Genomic DNA, 20,785 nt, shown 5'->3' with positions numbered 1-20,785 from the left:
AGTGCACACACGGCACAGATACGGCACAGACAGACACACATGGCACATACACACACGGCACAGACACACACATACGGTACATTGCACACATGGCACAGAGACACAAGGCGCACACACGGTACAGACACACACACGGCACAGTCAGACACACACGGCACAGACAGACACACACGGCACAGACAGACACACACGGCACAGACAGACACACACAATGCGCACACACGGCACAGATACGGCACAGACAGACACACATGGCACATACACACACGGCACAGACACACACATACGGTACATTGCACACATGGCACAGAGACACAAGGCGCACACACGGTACAGACACACACACGGCACAGTCAGACACACACGGCACAGACAGACACACACGGCACAGCCGGACACACACAATGCGCACACACGGCACAGATACGGCACAGGCAGACACACATGGCATAGCCAGACACACACACAGTACAGTGCACACATAGCACTGACAGACACAAGGCACACACACACGGCACATACACATGGCACATACACACACACACATGCGGTACACACACGTGGCACACACACGGTAGACACACACGGTAGACACATACATACAAGGAGTGTTGCATCATCAATTAAATCACATATGGAAAATAGTGCATGGTTACGATACAGTGATATAGAAGTGCTGACAGCTACTGTACATGGAGAGATTAAATGGTTGAGTACAATGGAATCAGATCATATACAAAAATGTACATAAGGACCACATGATGAAAAAATTAATAATCTTTATTAATCAAACAAAACAAAAGTCCTATTGTGCTCCAAACATAACATTTAGTCACTTGAATATACCCTGATACTAGTGTCCCAAGTCTCAGAGAGCCGTGTAATAAGTAAACATGGATAAAGAAGCACATATGGCACAAATTCTTACCTCCTGTGGGTGGTGGTGCAGACAGACATACAAACACACATACATTCATACACATACATACAAACATTTCCAGAAAGTTTAAGAGGAACTATGCAATAAAGTATTTAAAAAGGAGCAGTCATGTTGAAAATGGTATCTGATCTGCAGGCAGGATATTATAGAACAGGAGGATAAGATAAGAAAAATACAAATTTTTGTGGGAAATGTTTCAGGAAACCTTGCATTTTATTCATTGACATGCTTGGAGTTTGTTTCCATGAGTCCAGTAGGCGGTCCTACTCCGTGATTGGCAGTCTTCCCTCAGTAAGACCGCCCACTGGACTCCTACACATACAAACATAAGGAATGTCAATGAATAGAATACAAGTTACACTGAAACTTTTCCTATAATCCTATATATCAGTGAGCTCGCACCCTGTAGGCACAGATCGGACTGCATGTACAACCCGACCGTTTCTATATTCAATGGCGATATGTCAACATTTACTGAAGGACAGGTAAGGAGAGTGGACTAGTCAGTCAAACATTAGTTTTGGGGAAAAAGTTACACAAAAGTTAGTGTGAACACGTCCTGAAATAAGAACTGGTACCAGCTGATGCATCCTGAAGTGTGTATTACTTGGCTGCGATTTTAAAAAGGGAGCCTGTCATCTGCTCCGCCATCACCATGTTATAGAGCCGGAGCTGAGCAGATTGATGACATTTTGTGAGAAAAGATTCAGTGTAACTTGTTCTATTCATCAAAATCCCTGCTCAGTGCTGGCTCAAAGGTCCAGTGGGCGGTCTTACCAGTGACTGACATCCTTGACTGTAGGAGTGAGATGCATGGACAGCTGTCAGTCACTGGTAAGACCGCCCACTGGACCTTTGAGTCAACAGTGACCAGGGATGCGCATCCATTCTTAGATTACACAGAATTTTGACACTGGCATTTCCCCTCTGATACATGAATGTGCTTCACTGTAATAACACTGGCTCTGCTACTAGAATTACTATAAGGGTATGTGCACACACTGCAGATTCACCGCGGTTTTTTCCCACGGAACCGCAGGTAAAACCGCAGGTAAAGTGACCTGCGGTTTTGCCCTGCGGTTTCACACCTCTACTATGTTAAAGGTGTGAAACCGCAGCAGAATCCGCAGAAACAATTGACATGCTGCGGAAAAAAACCCGCAGCTTTTCCGCAGGTAAAAAACCGCAGCGTGAGCACTGCGGTTTTGAAAACCCATAGGCTAACATGGTAAAGTACCATGTCTGCGGAACTGCTGCAGTTCTGCAGGGCCAAAACCGCAGCGTGTGCCCATGGCCTAAAGGTGTTTTGGGCGGAGGAATCCCCTGTATGACATCCAGACGCTATGAGCAAATGAGCAGAGGTCGTGTTATTCAGACAAACCCTTTAGGCTATGTGCACACACTGCTATGTCTGCTATGGACCTGCAGCAGTTCTGCAGACAGTGTACAGTAGCATGTTAGTCTATGAGATTTACAATCTGCTGTGCACATGCTGCGGATTTTTAACTGCGGAAAAGCTGCGGTTTTGTATCCGCAGAAAGAAATGACATGTCACTTCTTTTCTGCAGATTCTGCTGCGGTTTACCATCTCCTCCATTGTAGAGGTGATAAACCGCAGGGGAAAACCGCAGGCCAATCCGCAGGCCAATCCGCAGGGGAAAACCACAGGTCATTTTACCTGCGGTTCTGCAGATACAAATCCGGAGACCAATCCGCAGCGTGTGCACATAGCCTTAATTATCCTGGCCATAAACATTGGATAAATTCGATGATTTTGGCACGATCTGCCGAACATCTCAGGTCTTCTGGGGAATCCTGACTCTCCTGGACAGCAGATAATTCAGAAAACAAAAGACCATTGTATGTTTAATTTCAACAAGCCTGATAACTGTTTTCAGGGGAGATAAAGCACCAGTAGAGAGGTGACATACTCCCCATTAGCTACTGGAGAACACATGCACACTCATATGGACAGGCATGCATGTGTATACTGGAGGGGACGTCTGAAGGCACAGTTCTTGGCAGGTGTATGATCTATGAAAAAAAACTTTTCAGCTTTACATCTCACATCCAGAACATGGAAGACACTGGATTGTACTACAAGTGCTTCTCACAAAGTTAGAAAATCATCAAAAAGTTAATTTATTTCAGTTATTAAATACAAAAAGTGAAACTCATTATATAGAGACATTACAGAGTGATCTATTTCACATGTTTATATCTGTTAATGTTGATGATTATGGCTACAGCCAATGAAAACCCAAAAGTCAATATCTCAGTAAATTAGAATACTTTATAACACCAGCTGGGAAAATGATTTTAAAATCCGAAATGTTGTCCTACTGAAATGTATGTTCAGTAAATGCACTCAATACTTGGCCAGGGCTCCTTCTGTGTCAATTACTGCATCAATGCGGCGTGGCACAGAGACAATCAGCCTGTGGCACTGCTGAGGGGTTATGGAAGCCCAGGTTGCTTTGATAGCAGCCATCAGCTCGTCTGCATTGTTGGGTCTGGTGTCTCATCTTCCTCTTGACAAAACAAATAGATTCTCTATGGGGTTAAGGTCAGGGGAGTTTGCTGGCCAATCAATTACGGTGACACTGTTGTTTATAAACCAGGTATTGGTACTTTTGGCAGTGTGGACAGGTGCCAAGTCCTGCTGGAGAATGAAATTTCCATCTCCATAAAGCTTGTCGGCAGAGGGAAGCATGAAATGCGCTGACTTTGGTGTTGATGAAACACAGTGGACCTACACCAGCAGGTGACATGGCTCCCGAAACCATCCCTGACTGTGGAAAGTTCCCACTAGACCTCAAGTAGCTTGGATTGTGGCCTCTCCACTCTTCCTCCAGACTCTGAGACCTTGATTTCCAAATGAAATGCAAAATTTACTTTCATCTGAAAACATCACCTTGTACCACTGAGCAACAGTCCAGTTCTTTTTCTCCTTGGCCCAGGTAAGACGCTCCTGGCATTGTCTATTGGTCATGAGGGGCTTGACACAAGGAGTGCGACACTTGTAGCCCATGTCCTGGATACGTCTGTGTGTGGTGGCTCTTGAAGCAATGACTTCAGCAGCAGTCCACTCCTTGTGAATCTCCCCCAATTTTGGAATGGCCTTTACTTAATCCTTTCAAGGTTGCGGTTATCCCAGTTGCTCGTGCACCTTTGTCCACCACACTTTTTCCTTCCACTCAACTTTCCATTAATATGCTTGGATACAGCACTCTGAACAGCCAGCTTCTTTAGCAATGACCTTTTGTGGCTTAAGGCCCCGTCACACACCGCGATCTTGCTAGCGAGATCGCTGTGACGGGGATCAGCGACCTGCCCCCCCTGCCGGGTATCGCTGATCGTACTCGATCGGCCTGGGCCATTTTTCAATCGCTGGTCTCCCGCTGGCCAGCACACATTGCTGCGTGTGGCAGCGAGAGACCAGCGACGCTGGTTTCTAATGTAAACATTGGCTCCTGGATACCCGACGTTTATATTGGAAACCAGCTTGCTCGCTGGTTGTGATCGCTGGAGGGGCTGTCTATGTGACAGCTCACCAGCGATCAGCCTAACGATGTCCCAGCAATCACATCCATGTCAGATCGTTGGTGGGATGGCTGGGACATCGTTATGTGTAACGGGGGCTTTACCCTCCTTTTGGAGTGTGTCAATGACTGCCTTATGGCCATCTGCAAGTCAGCAGTCTTCCCCATGATTGTGGAGCCTACTGAAACAGACTAAGGGACCTTTATAGACACTTGGGAAGCCTTTGCAGGTGTTTTTGTTAATTATTCTAATTTACTGAGATAATGACTTTTGGGTTTTCATTGGCTGTAAGCCATAATCATCAACATTAAACAGAAATAAACACGCGAAATAGATCACTCTGTAATGACTCTATATGATATAGGAGTTTCACTTTTTGTATTGAGAAGCACCTGCATATATAAGGAAGACGTGTTTTTTATGTTGATTGCAATGGGTGCGGTGATTATTCTCCGGTAACTCGTCTCCTGGTTTGTCCAATATTTTTTCCACTAATGCTAGAGATCGTGGCTCCTCTAGAATATCTGTTGCCCCAATTACGAACTGCTGCAATAAGCGGAGCAGACAGAATGAAATCAATAATATACATGAGACGTCGGCACAAAACTGCGCCATCAGATAATAAATCACATCATAAACATTCTACTAACGGTACACAGAAGTACGAGGCTGGGTGAGCATGGACATAGGGGCACATACACAACACAATGACAACTTACTTTGTAGCTAGCTGGGAAGCATGAAAGGGAAATCAAAATCATAGTTTAATATCATAAAATGCATTCACATGTCATGTAAGAGCGGCCCCGACCACCGGAGCCCGATGTACTGGGGCCCACCCTCAACTTTACAGCGGAGGGGATAAACTAATAAACCTTGCAGTTCACAAATACTAGTTGATTAGGGGCTCAGTAATGAGCTATGAGATATAAAAGGCCCATATACAGTTATTGCACATGGGCCCTGTACTGCTCACATCCGCCCCTGGATCAGCGACTGTGACGGGCAATCAGGTTGACTCACAATGCCTTGTCGAGGGGGCAAATGGTCCACAGGGATAATGAATATAGGGAAGAAATAATTCAGCAGTGGCCCAGATAAGACCGTGCAGGCGACTGTGGGTCTCAATACCTATCCAGAACCATGAAATGGAAGTGTACAGCATGGAGCAGAGATGACGCCGCTCTGGATGTTCTTAGCTTTTAGATGCATTTTTCGTGACAATAAATATAACAGTCACACCACGTCCTACAGACAGCCCCCTCCGACTGTGCGGTTCTGATAACTGCAGAGGTACACTTCATAACTGAGTCAACAGATCACAAAGTGTATGATGGGGGGTCCCAATTAATCAGTTGTCCATCATGTGCACCACAGAGTCCCAAGGGGCTGTCTCATGACGACAACCACAACAACATGTCCTCCGAAGGCAAATAAATGGCACAGGACGTCCTCCGCTCCACCAGCCAGGACGGAGAGTGTCCAAGCATCACATGGCGGCCATTCATGCAATGCTATATGATCAGTGCAGCACCAATAGTACCAGGCACAGACCGGCCATGTAACGGTATCGTTGGTCCAGTCTTTGAAAGAACCACAAGCACATATATTTTGGGTGAGAAATTCCGCTGACAAAATTCCCACAATGAGTTTTTGACGCTGCGTACTATTGCTGTGCATACAGCGTCTTACAGTGCAAGCAAACTGGATGGGATTTATAGAAATCACACACAGCGTGAACTGACCGACAGTGCGAGTATCTGGACTCCACAACACATCATTTTCTCTTGCGGGTACGCTGAGATTTGTGCGCGCACAGGTGAAAAAGAAACTCATCTGCAACATCCAAAACTCCCCAAATACTCATCGTGGGAACATAGCCTCCAACTTCAGGCATCCACAGGAAGTCCGACAGGTGTCGTCCCCCCTCTACCGTCGCTTCTAAAAGAGACCTCTCTGCGGACGCAAAATGGGGGGGGGGGGGTGTCATCAGTCTGAGATCACGTGGTTCTGAGAGCTAGGAGTCATCAGATCTATGATATACTGCGAGCATGACAAATGCCTGAAACGGGAACCGTGTCTGAAGCAGGTGATCCATTACTATACTGTTAGGAAAGCTTATTGGGGCTGTCCACTGAAAAGGTATCACGCTTCCCAGGACGGGTGATAACTTATTTATTGGTGAGGGTCCAACCACTTGGACCCACACAGATCAGCAGAATGGGGCAGCAGGATCACAGCTCAATTCATTCTTTACAGAACTCTGCTTTTTCCAGCTGCCCCTAGAGAATGTATGGAGAGGTGCTCTGGCATCCGAAATGCCATTTTGTAACTTGCTAAAAGGTACCTCGTTGGGGACCCCTACTGGACAACCCCTTTGCCACCTCAGTCATTCTGTACACCCTATATTCTGTGGCTATGACCTTCCTTGCATTTACCAGTCTGCCCGGTGCCAACTAGCTCTTTATATTCAGAACAGGCGTGCTGTAATGAATGAGTCAGTGTTCGCTCTCCCCACACGTCACCTCCATGAGCACATTACATCACCACCTATGATTCATATGTCATGCACGGCGCCGGGAACGTGGAGCGAAACAAATGATCAGAAGGATCAGTCTAAAAGCTTGTGAACGACAAATGAACAATGTCAACCACAGATCGGAGCAGAAAGTGATCCAGGCCGTGCCCGAGACACATGCCCTGCTCTAAGCAGAATGCCAAAAATCCTGCCAGCCATTAGCAACGCTGACGAGACTCCCAGAGAAGAGGATGAATCATAGCAGATAAGGCAAAATCTGCAGTCTCCTGTCACACATTACTCAGAGCGCTGAAGAGGCGACTGACGGAGACTCTCAGGATGAGAAACCTCCATATAAGAGGATGTATGCTGCCTCCTGCTTTTACCACCTGTCCAACATACAATATATGCAGCTCCTGCCCCCTACACGAGCCTCCCCCAACTTTCCCAAACACTACGTGCAAATGCATCCCCCCCAACATATGTGGGATACAACCCCCTGATCCTCCCATGATACAGAATTTCTGTACATCTCGTGTTACATAATGAAATAAATAGTACTCAGCTCATCCAAATGTACAGGAATCCTGCAGACAGGCGGATAAAATACTGCGACCACACTCATTAGTAGTAATGATAATCAGATGGCTGTGCCGGTTGGGTTATAAGCCCCTGACAAACTAACCATTGTCTACATGGTAAATATGAAATTGTAACAAAAAACTCATTAAAATCCCATATATTACACCAAATGGCTTTGTGGTGTGTTACTAATCTGGAAGGCACAGCTATAAAAAAAAAACAAAAAACAAAAACACTATACAGTGATCGCAGCATCCCCCTGCATCTTGATTGACAGCCTGCTCCACACACAAACACAGGCAGATTTCAGCTTCCACACGTCCAGTGCGTATGTTAACTACAACCTGTAGATCCAAAAAAATGTGGCTGTTATCATACTAAACAATAAACCACAGGTTCATGGGATCACTGTTCAGATATTTTGTCAGGTCTGGTATGGCCACCACAATGATGGGCAAGTCGTCGATGTAGCGGCCGTACCAGACCACAGGCGTTATGAAGGGATTCGCATCACAGTATTAATGATGCCTTTACCAGTATGTCAGGTGTATATTTTCTTCCCACTTTAGGCTACTTAGAAGTCTGAAGGGAAAATCCTCAATTAACTTGGAAAAAAAAAAGTTTTACCAGAATAAAATGGCATAAATAAAATCTAATGTCCACAGAATGAAAAACTACTCTACGTAGCAAGGAATTACTGTGATGCTTAAATGTGGGATGACTGCACATCGAGTATGCCGTAATCCATATAAAATGTTAATATTTCCTATTATCCACAGCATTGAGCACATAGGTGAATATACCCGGGAATAAATGTAATCGACAATTGTGAGAAAAACAACATCTGCACAGGCACAGAAGACTTCATTATGAGTACCTATCTCGGCTGCGATAAGACTCCGAAGAAAAAGAAACCTGGTTTGTTGAAAGGAAAGGGGTACAGCACAAATGTGATGAGAATACCAGTGACTTCAGCTTGTTCAGGGGCAATGTGACCCCTGCGTAACCTGTCATCTACTGTCGATTTCCCAGAGTACTGGATTGACTGATGTGTTGTGATGTGTTGGATTCACACAAACAGATTTTGAGATTTATTTCTTTGATTATGGCCGGTTTGTAAGGGATTCCCTGCATGTGTTGTGGTCGAACAGCCACGAGACATGCAGCCGCCGGGACTTAAACATAATATTCGAGCACGACAAAGACACTTAACACAAGAGCATGCTCAAATAACACCTTATCAGAGCACGCTCCCTCATCGCTAATGGACACGAAACTAGAAAGGTATTTCACAATAACCAGTTACTCAAGTACAGCTGATCTTGAAATATCAATTTGGTCATTTTTTTTATTTTTTAAATAAACAGTCCAAATCTATCACTATCAGGCCACTTGCACGCACATGTTCATTATTTGGTCAGTATTTTACAACAGTATTTGTGAGCCAAAACCAGGAGTGGGTGATAAATACAGAAGTGGTGACGGGTTTCTATTAGGCTGGGGTCACATTGCGTTATGGCAGTCCGTTAGAAGGACTGCGTTACACCGTGGCATAACGCGGTGTAACGCAGCCCGTTAACGCTGCCATTAACCCCATTATCAGGCGCATCACGACGCATGCCGTAAAGCGGCATGCGCTCGCGATGTGCCGTCATTCAGTGACGGAGCCTCGGACATGGGCTATACCGCTAACGCAGCCCGTCAATGCTATGCATTGAACAGGCTGGGTTAACGCCATCTGTACCTGGCCTTATACTTTTCCTCCGGTTGTCCCACTACTGGTTTTGGCTTATAAATACGGATGTGAAATACAGATCAAAATACTGCAGTGTGAACGTGGCCCAAGATCTTTTAAGAGTAATGTCGAATCCTACTAGGGTTCATCCGCTTTACAAAGCCAAGGTCATAACCCACAGCAATTTTGCAGTTTCATAGCCCTGTCCTGGATTGAGCACCGATTTTTGCCCCGTGTCTTGTACTGCAGTAGATTTCAGATTTCCGGTGCAGAATACACAAAGCCAGACCATGGCCGTAGGGTCTCTCGTCTGACCCAGGTTGGGTGACGTACCAAGAAAATTACCCTAAACGCTAGTCCGTCTCCTAAAAGAAAAAATAAATGGCTGTAGCGAATAAGAATATTAGTCAGAGTCAGGACCTTTCCGGTACATGCGGTGGACTCGCAGGAGATTCTGCAGATGTGCTAACAGGACCAACCTTGTGGATGACAGTTTATGGAAGGTCCTCCGCATACCACGGTGAAAATCCAGAGTGGAAACTGACTTGTGCTACAGGGTGAAATGATAAATAAAACAGCAGCATTTCCGCTCAAAATCCACTGTGAAATTTCCACTGTGGAAGACCCTCGTCCGTTCTGTATGCACATACCTAAAGCGGTTGTTCACGAGTTGAAGAAGTCAAACTAGCTGCAGAAATGCTATCTTCTACTTACAGAAAAATAGGCGTGTTGGGATTTAAGTCATTTCTAGCCATTTTTCTGAATATGTTGTTGGGTGTGAAAATGAGGAATGAGGTTTTCTGTCCCTTGGACATATTGTAACCTTCATTTTACACCAGTTCTCCAACTGCAGGCTCTCTAATTTTCAGTTATCCCTGAGCTAGATGGAGGAGACTAGTCACTAGGTTGTCTCAAACAAAACAGACAGGAGGGATTCCTGCTTTCCTGTCGATTCAACACATGTATATAAGCAGCAGCATCAAAGATATAAATCACTGAGCAGTGTAGCTGTGAATCCAGCTATGGAAATTAAATTAAACATCAACTAGAAAGCCAAATGTACATTTGTGTGCAGTTGTGCCTTTCTTCGCTCCTTCCTCCTCCCTTCCCCGCTTTAAAGGCTTCAATAAGAACCTGCAATCTGATCACTCAGTTTTCAACAAGATGGCTGAGCTCACCTTCTAGAGTGGCTGGCAAGTTCAGGAAACATGGAAATAGGTAGAAGTGGCTCATAAATGGAGGAAAAAAAATTCTTATAAAATAGTTTCGCTTGAGATATTTTTTTCTTCTTTTATGCTTGAAACGACACAGGCCAATTAACAGCAAGGAATAATGTTTGCTTTCTCCATTTCCTCACATTTTCAGTTGTTTTTTTTTGTTTTTTCACAGAAACGTTACCATTCCTTGTATTCAAACAAAGTTCATTATCTGATTTGTAAACTAAAGCTCTGACATTTGCAGCCAGGCTATTTTAGCAAGAGAACTTTTACATACAGGTAAATATTTGCCCAGGTGAATTATACTAGGCTCTTTTATTTGCATAAGCAAAAATAAGACGTGTCCTGAATAGATCAATAGGCCACATGCCATGAACCAGACGTGTCGTGTCCAAAGGAAGCGAGAAGGAATCCACCCTTTGAGAACACTTCCGATATGATACGGGAGACGTACAACATCCCGCACACAGCAGACGGCTTCCCAGGTGCCTCTCCGACTTGCAAGCAAGATAGGAGCAAAAGTGGAATTAATGCGGAGCGCTGTCTATGGGTCAGACCGAAAAATACTAAAAAAATATCCTGGGCGTCGTTTTTCCAGATTTAAGTGAATGCAATTATCAGACCAAGCCTCAAAGGGCTCATACACATTAGACCCAAGTGGTCCAACATGCCTGTTTCGGTGGGACAGGCCAACCATGACGTCCTCCTGACTCTTGATAACAGATTACGTAGGGGGAAAAGAGGGATCAAATATGTTAAATTTCGACGCACGGTGCTTATGTTCTCTAGGCAGATAAGCCAGACTTGTCCGACAGAAGTTCACACCCTTCCCCCCAGTCACAGTACATACACACTCAGCAATATCGAGTGTGCATGTGTATGGCATTAATGGCTGGTGGCCAAATCACTCGGCCAGCTTTACTTACCAGTAAGGGGGTGTAAGGCTGCCATAGAGTCTCCTTTTTATACGGACCATACCAGAGCTGTCAATGCATACATCTGGTAGTGAAAATGTACATAGGCCCCCAGTGATCGAGTGTTTCCCAAAAGTACGGTATGTCCTTCTGGCATACTGTATGCCAGCTTTACTATCAATTTTACATATTTTTTTTCTACACCTTCCTCAGGACCACTGCTAATCTGTGATGCTGTGGCGGCTACTGGGTAGTGTCATATGGTCGTCTCTTGGATTTCTACCTACAGCTTCTGGAACTTCTCGCATACATCCAAGATATAAATGTAGTCATAAGTAAGTTCCCAGTTAGGCTCCTACCCCCTCTGGCAGCCATACAGTTCCAAAAATAAATAACTGTATCTACATATAAACAAAAATGTATTTTTGGGACTAGATGACTATATAATAATAATATATTCTATACATACACAGACACGAGCCCATTAGCCACACATCCTTTTGTACACCTGCACTGATGCGACAGATATTGCGTCAAGTTGCCAAACTAAATATAATTCTTCATGTCGAAAGCTTATCATCCGGATTAATGACACGTTGGTACAATTTATGCTCTGTACTGTCAATATAGAGGACGCTCAAGGTCACTGTTTTTCTATTTCGGTACCGAGGACGGAAGTTGGTTTCCCATATTAAGACATCGTTCATGCACCTTTAATATTGAACGCCACGACCAGGGGATTTAAACCCGTAAGCTCATTTGTGAGGCTTAAGCACAAACCTATTGTAGACTTGGCGACCCACATCGGAGTAATCTGAAAAGAATTCTCATTTCACCGCTCGCTGCCTGCAGAGAGCTGCTTACAGCAACACCTTCTGTAAGAGCCCACCAGTCAGGGAGCCCCCGATCGCTCGCTTTCTATACATTGAGGGGATTATGATTGTGAAGTACTAGTGTAATCGACTTGAGCTAATATCATAGAACAGTAGAAAAATTCTAATCTCCTAATATTTTAGGGGAGAGAAGAAAACCTGAAGTCAGAAAAGAGGCAAAAACAGATGCTTAAAGGGATATTTCTCAACAGTGAATTCAGTCAGATGAGTACATATCACGATGCACATGTTAGGTGGGGGCTCCAACTGACTCCACCTAGCCTCCAATTATCTGAATTTCCTGTTGGAGGATGTCATTAAATAAACTACCAGGGTTACTCTTTGGGCAACTGCTTTTCTTAGATGATTCCACGTGCTGGAATCCTCCGCAATCAGTTGTGATCGGCTGGAGAATCCAGAAAGAAGTCTTATTTCTCTGCAGTGCCACCACTGGAGAAATGAAGTATTACACAGCTCCCCATTTAAATTGATGGACTGTTGTAACATACAGACACGCCAAGTCCTCCCGGCAGGGTCTATACCAGGATCCTTCATCTGCACTATTTTACTAAGGAGTCAGAAGCAGAGTTTTATAAAGCAGACAACCCATTAAACTACAGGTCATCATCTATATTTTCCTATTCCATATAATGCATGAATCAGCCCAGCATCACACTGCACAGGACACGCTGTCTGACATCTCCCATTTCCAGCCAACAACCAGACACCATTAAAATTGGATTTTGGCCAACTGACCAGCAAACACGAAGTGAATGCAACCGGAGACGTGTTCCTACGTCACGAGTTAATGAGCCAAGTTCTTCAATGATAACAGTTAAATCCAGTCTAGTAGCCGGGCAGTGAAGACACTGCCACCGACGCTCACCTCATCACTTTCCTCAACTTCTATGCCGCCGTCGTTATCATCGTCCATTTGTTTATGAATTGTTCTGATGGCCTCTAAGCTAGAGCGGTCCTCTTCTGTAAGACAGGGTGGACTCAGGGAAATCAATGGACCTGTGTGGGGGAAAAAAAAAAGAATGGAAATATGAAGACCAGTAGTAATTCTATTTTTGCCAAGTAGAAATCAGATGAAAAAATAAAAAAGCAAGGCTTCACATTTCAGTTATTACAAAGAACTGGAATGGACACATTCCTCAACACTGAGGGTCCCAGCGGTCAGACTCCACAAATCAAAACGTAAAGTTGTATTGACCTAATCTGCCAGCACTTGCCATAGCCTGAACACCCCATTACATCTGTTCTTCATGCAATTCATTGGTGGTTAGGTGAGGTCCTCAGTAGATGACAACTTCATATGCAGACATGAAGGAGTTGTCCAAAACCCCTTCTCAATCCCTATATTTCCCACTTGTACAATAGTGCTTACACTCCCCTTTGGTGTCGGCAATGTTCCAGCAGTGTTGGCAATGGCTCTCCGAGGGATTGCGTTACATTATGTAATGGGATCCCTGCAGCTAATCAGTTCTGGCTTCACTCTCCCTGCCTTCAAACGAATCACATACATTCAGAGGATAGGGAGGATGTATGCGAACCATCTCAAGTCACGGAGAGTGAAGCGAGAGCTGATTGGCTGCAGTGATCACATGACATTATGTAACGCAATCCCTGGGACAGCCAGTGCCAACACAGCTGGAACATCGCCAGCACCAGAGGCGAGTATAAGTGCTATTACTTTGCAAACATAGGGATTGAGAAGGAGTTGTTCGAATAGTGAGTAACCTCGTTAAAATCCCCTATACACAGACTTATGTCAGTTGCACCCGCCAAAAACTACAGGTTCAGCCGACACACTAAGGTGTATTGATCGAGTTCATCCAGTCTTGGTTTGCCAATCACTTCATTCCCCCATAGAAAAGATGTCACCAGAGATGTTTATCAGCAGCTCTGTAATGGAGAACACAGGAGAATTCAGCCAAACAAGCGCTCCTGTGTATGGGAAAGACGGATGGGATGACTGTTGAGCCCACGTTGCAGATATGCTGCAGAACTGTCCGCAGCACTTCCGCAACTCCCCGCCGCAGGTAAAACGCATGCAGAATTCGTTTTGCAAGAGTTTAGCTTGCGGAATGCTTGCGCTTTTCCAAGCGATTTGAAGAATCGCTTGGAAAAGTGATTGACAAGTGTGACCAACCTGTAAAGCACAGTGCTTGACAAGTGTGACCAACTTTTTACTATTGATGCTGCCTATGCAGCATCAATACTAAAAGATAGAATGTTAAAAATAAAAATATATAGATATACTCACGTCCTGGCAGCCCACGATCTTCTCTGCGGCGATCCCGGTGCTCAACGTCGCTGCCGGTAAGTTCCGTTCCCAGGCGTGCTTTGCGAGAATGACCTTTGTGATGTCACGGTCACGTGACCGCTACGTCACCAGAGGTCATTCTCGCAATGCACGCCTGGGAACGGAACTTTCCAGCAGTGCCGCTGAGGACTCCGGGGGCCGACAGAGGGTAAGTATATCCCTATTTTTTATTTTAATTCTATTTTTTACAGGAATATGGTACCCAGGGGCATGGTGGAGAGTCTCCTCTCCTCCAGACCTGGGGTACCATCCACACATGAAACGCTCACATTACGCATGGTGGGCATAGCCACATATGTAAAGTGAGCGTTTCAATGCAATCCTATGGCGGCGGAATCGCCGCGATTCCGCAAAATTAATGGACATGCTGCGGAATCCCATAGGATTGCATGGGATGCCTTTTGTTAGCGTTTAAGCGTTTCCGCAGCAGCAAAAACGTGGCGGAAAAGCTTAAAAAACGCAACGTGGGCACACAGCTTAAGAGTCTGTCCTATAACTCAGGTTCACATAAAGGCTATAAACCTCTGTATGTTACTTCTACCCAAAAATAAACCATTCACATTTTTTTCTATTCCGCATCTTCATTGAGCCCACTGCTAATTTGTGATACTGTTGTGGCTGCTAGTTAGTGTCGTATTGCCCATTTCTTGCTTTTCTACCTAAAGTTTCCAGAACCCCTTTTATACATTCAACATGTAAATGTAGTTCCAGTGAGCTCCCAGTTAATCTCCTTCCCCCTCTGGCAATCATAAATATAGCCCCCTATGTAGTTGCCCTTCTGCTGCAGGCCAAGCTTGTTTTGTTTGTGTGGAAACCTGTCTTTATTAAATTTAGTTTCTTTTTTTGAGATGATGTGAGGCAATTGAAAAATTACATTTTTGATTTTTATTTTTCCTCTTATTACAGAATTTAACGTCAGTTAAATACTTTGATAGATCATACATTTATGGATAAAAGAAGATACTATGGTCTATTTAAAAAAAAAAATCTATTTTTGGATGGGAAAATGGAAAACATTAAAAAAGTTTATATATTTTTTTAAAAACTTTTTTATGATTTGAACCTGTAATAATTTGATCTACTATACCAGTATGTACTGGTATATTAGTATATAGTACTATATACTGCAATATATTGCGTCAGTATTCAAGTATAAAGGAAAACTAGTATATAGTGAGAAATAACAGTCTGCTATGAAGCCCGGCCATGGTGGCTCGACGTCAGTGCCCCAGCAGGATTATTCCACTTATCCCCCAACCTACAACGTACATTTTCAGCATAAGAAAATAAGGAATGTATGAAGCAGCCTCAGGAGCTGAGCCTGCATTGTAGTTGCCAGATGCTGCTGTGTTACATAGCCGGCATCTGGCAGTAAATGTCGCAACAAGAAATTTCTCAGATTGTTGAAGCTTAACCACTTAAAGGAACTTGATAAGCACAGAATGATTGTTCGAACCAAGAAGAAGAAAAAAATAAAAATATTTAAAAAATATAAAAATTTGGTATCCTTGCAACCTAAAAAAGTCAATCTACCAAAATAAAACATATAAAAAAATTAGATAACCACTTTTCGGTTATCAAAAGTCAGAAGACAGCCTAGCACGCAAAAAAAACAAGCCCTTTTCCAGCTCCATGGACCAAAAGATAAAAGTCTCAGAAATTGTGACTTCTTTTAATTAATACGGGTGAAAAAAAAAAAAAAAAACAATTTCAAAGCACTTGGAACTTTTTTCCCCCTTTTTTTCAGTACATTATATGGTAAAATTCAAAACTGCAACTCGTCCTGTAAAAAACATACAAGCCCTCAAGCAGCAAAGCCAATGAGAAAAAAAAAAAAAAAAAAAAAAAAGTTATGGTAAAGAAAAATTAAAAGTCTAAAAACAAAAAATTCCTTGGTCGATAAGAGGTTAAAGACTGTTTGGCTGGTGAGCCTCTTGCTCCTCTCCCCCTCCTCTTCTTCCCCATAGAACTTTATAAGTACTAACTGCCATCTCCTATCGCAGTAAGGGTAAGTGCACAAGTTGCGGATTGTGATTTTTGTAAAATGCGCAGGTAAATCCGCAGGTCAAAAGACCTGCAGTTTATCTGCGGAGATTAGCCTGCAGTTTTGCCCTGCGGTTTGACACCTGTACAATGCAATTAAGCAGGTGTAAAACCGCTGCGGATTCCGCACAAAGAAATGACATGCTGCGGATTTGAAACTGCCACAAATCCGCATGGAAAAATCAGCAGCATTTGCACAGCGTTTTTTGTTTTTCATTGATTTTAATGGTACTGTACAACGCAGCAGAAACTGCTGCGGATCCGTAGGGCCAAAACCACTGCGGATCCGCAGCAGAATCCGCAGCGTATGCACACACCCTAAGGGTATGTGCACACGCTGCGGAATGCTCTGCGGATTTGGCAGCGCAGATTTTGTCCTGCGGTTTTGCCCTGCGGTTTTTCATCTCCACAATGGAGATGTCAAACCACAGCGGAATCCGCAGAAAGAATTGACATGTCAATTCTTTCTGCGGTTTTGAAACCGCAGCAAATCCGCGCGGAAAATTCTGCAGCGTCTGCACAGCAGGTTTTTTTCCATAGGATATTATGCTACTGTACACAGCAGCAAAAACTGCTGCGGATCTGCAGCGGCCGAATCCGCAGCGTGTGCACACAGCCTAATAGGAAAGTCTGTGCTTACTGAAGACAGATTCTACCCATGAATTGAGAATTCTGAGACTGAAAGATCAGTCCAAGAGAAGAACAAAGCAGATCTCTCCGGTAAAGTACATGTGAAGGTAAGCAGCTTTGTAATATAATAGCACCACGATTACGCTTTAATTGTCGCTGTCAGAGATTGAGAGCAGAAATCGGCGGCTAAAAGCTAGATTGAAGCTAGTCCCGGTCTCTGCTGTTCCGAGGCATAACACGGCTGTACAAGACAGTCAGCACCTGCCCTGTGATCAGCGGGCTCACCTCCTGCGCCCGCAGCACACACCTGCATTCCTCTCCACAATGGTTAGATAAAGGAGGGGAATGGGAATAATGGATTTGTCGAAAATCTATAGAAAAGATCTTGCTGTGTAGATTAAACAGATTTGGGTCACAAGCGGATGCCGTATAGCGGCCTTTACCCAGTATGACGGGAACTTCAAGCTAAACCTAATAAATAAGTCAACGCGCTTAGACCTGCCAGTCGATTACTAAATGTCTTGCTGTGTTACATTACAATAACAAAATTAGTCAAAAGTCGCTTCCATGCTGGGAAATATACAGTGACCTGGACATGCAACAAAGAATTAACTGATCCAGAAACTTCTCCTGTTACTGCCAACCAGCAGAACGTTAATGGAGATACATGGGGGTGACGGGACAAGGTAACCTCAGCTCACCTTCCCGAGAGTGAATGATATTAATACTGAACAAGTGAAAGATTCAACTCACAATCCAAACCTGGAAGGACAGAGGAATGGCCGAGAAGCCCCAATGTGCAGCCTGCAGATGGGGCACATTATTTTTTTCTTTTTTTTTTTAAAGGAAAATCTTGTTTGGCCAATATCCCCCATAGTCCTGTTTCTGGGCTTGTTATCCGGTCACGCTGACTTTACGTAGAACCCTCCCAATGGGTGGTAATGGAGAAAACACACTCCTTCAGGTTGAAGAGAGTTAAAGGGAATCTGTCAGTAGGCTTTGCCCTGTAATCAAAGAAGCATGATGTAGGGGCAGCAACCCCGATTCCAGGCATGTGTTGCTTACTAGGCTGTGTTTTGCTCTTTCGGCAAAAATCAGTGTTTCATCAGCAGGAGCTTATCACTACAGGACTAGGTGCCTCGCGCCTCCTAGTCCAACCACACCCCCAGCACTGATTGGCAGCTTTCTGTGTACAATCTATATTGACAGAATGCTGCTAATCAAGAGATGTGGATGGAGCCACACAGGGCTCAGCGTTCTGAGTTCTGCAGCAAAAAAAAAAAACGGATTCTTTTCAACTGACGCACCCAGTAAACGAAGTGCTACATCATGGAAATCAGCATCTCTGTTCCCACATCAGGCTGCTGTCAGATTACATAGCAAAAAGCTGCTGACAGATTCAGGAATATAATAGACTAGCTTAAGAGCCCAGCGCTGCCCGGGCATAGTAACTAACTACGGTTAATTATAACAAATTATAATGATTATAAATATAAGCTGAGTGTAGAGCCCCGCCCACTCCATATTCACTGTAACATATGGGTCATCATCCCATCAGCCAGAGCCACCGGACTACTCCCCCCCATCAGCCAGAGCCACTGGACTACTACCTCTAATATCCCACATCATCCCGTCAGCCTGAGGTCAGAACCAGAGCGCTGAGTGGATTTGCCCTGACTTCCATACCAATGATCCCTTTAATAGAAGCCTGGGGTGAGAATCAGAGCGCTGAGGGATTTACCCTAACTTCCATACCAGAGATCCCTTTAAGAGAGGCTTGGGGTCAGAACCAGAGCGCTGAGTGGATTTGCCCTCACTTCCATACCAGGGATCCCTTTAAGAGAGCCTGGGATCAGAACCAGAGCGCTGAGTGGATTTGCCCTAACTTCCATACCGGGGATCCCTTTAAGAGAGGCCTGGGGTCAGAACCAGAGCGCTGAGTGGATTTGCCCTCACTTCCATACCAGGGATCCCTTTAAGAGAGCCTGGGATCAGAACCAGAGCGCTGAGTGGATTTGCCCTAACTTCCATACCGGGGATCCCTTTAAGAGAGGCCTGGGGTCAGAACCAGAGCGCTGAGTGGATTTGCCCTGACTTCCATATCAATGATCCCTTTAATAGAACCCTGGTGTCATAATCAGAGCGCTGAGGGATTTGCCCTAACTTTCAAACAGGAGATCCCTTTAAGAGAGCCTGAGGTCAGTACCAGAGCATTTGAAGGCAATTGCCCTGACTGCCATACCGGGGATCCCTTTAAGAAATGTCTGGGGTCAGTACCAAAGCAAAGAATGGATTTGCCGTAACTTCCATACCAATGATAAATAAATAAAATAATCTTTATTTTTATATAGCGCTAACATATTCTGCAGCGCTTTACAGTTTGCACACATTATCATCCCTGTCCCCGATGGGGCTCACAATCTAAATTCCCTATCAGTATGTCTTTAGAATGATCTCTTTAAGAGACCCTGGGGTCAGAACCACAGAGCCGAGTGGAACGGTCCTAATTCCATACCGGGGATCCCTTTAAGAGAGATCTGGGGTCAAAACCAAAGCGCTGGATGGATTTGCCCTAACTTCCATACCAATGATCCCTTTAAGAGACGCCTGGGGTCAGTATCAGAGCGCTGGATGAATTTGCCCTAACTTCCATACCAGAGATCCCTTTAAGAGGGAAGATGTGCCTATGGATGGAGGATGTGTGATGGGGATACGGGCACGGAGGGGGGGGAATTTCTGTCATGTTCTCTCTGCTCCTTTCTGGGGGGGCAGACAATGGCTGGGAGCTTATGTTCCCGGGAATGCTAGATTTCTCCCACCATGTCAGTGTCTGCTGAGGTGTTGTCAAGTGGGAAAACTTGCTCATAGCAACCAATCACAGCTCAGCTTCTTTTAACCAGCTCTGGTGAAGTGAGAGATGCTTAGTGATTGGTTGCAAGAAAAACTGTTGCTCATAGCAACCAATCACATCTCCGCTTCTTTTGAACAGCTCTGGTGAACTGAAAGATCCTTCGTGATTGTTTGGAGATACACGCATTCAGTTTTATATATAGAGATAATGATAACGCTAATTATTTCCCCCCAGAGAAAATTGTTTGGCCTATGAGACGCCTGACAGGTCCCATCATGAGAAGAAACCTTACCCTCACTAACATCATGGGCTTCACACCTGGACTCTGCTCTGCACTGATGAGGGGCAAAGACCCCAAAAACAAAAGGTGTTTTTTTTTTTTCATTTTATTCCTAATAGTCATCTTTGCTTTTCTAATCTGGCCAATGATCAATCCTGATGGTCACTGAGGATTTTTCAGCCTGATAATACATGGCTCATACTCCTAAAACCTGGGGGCCTGCACAAAGCTCCATCATGGAAACCTGTTTGAGAGTGTGCATTAGGGTGAACGGATCTCATATGGGGGGGGGGGGGGGAAATGTCAGAATCTTGTTCGTCTGGACCCCACA

The 20,785-nt window shown here is 44.5% G+C and overlaps 1 protein-coding gene across 1 annotated transcript in view; it reads right to left on the bottom strand.

Annotated features, from left to right (window-relative positions):
• The window catches only part of STIM2 (stromal interaction molecule 2), a 101,732-nt gene that overhangs the window by 54,394 nt on the left and 26,553 nt on the right, over positions 1 to 20,785 (bottom strand). Inside the window, exon 2 of the mRNA XM_073574715.1 lies at positions 13,208 to 13,338. Coding sequence (XP_073430816.1) covers positions 13,208 to 13,338 — 131 coding nt within the window. The remainder of the gene's footprint in view (positions 1 to 13,207; positions 13,339 to 20,785) is intronic.

This window comes from Dendrobates tinctorius, unplaced genomic scaffold, assembly GCF_039654945.1.
Source record: "Dendrobates tinctorius isolate UK_male_01 unplaced genomic scaffold, ASM3965494v1 ptg000039l, whole genome shotgun sequence".
Taxonomy (NCBI): Eukaryota; Metazoa; Chordata; class Amphibia; order Anura; family Dendrobatidae; genus Dendrobates; species Dendrobates tinctorius.
Note: the sequence above shows the minus strand (reverse complement) of the source record. Positions and strands in the feature narration are given on the sequence as shown.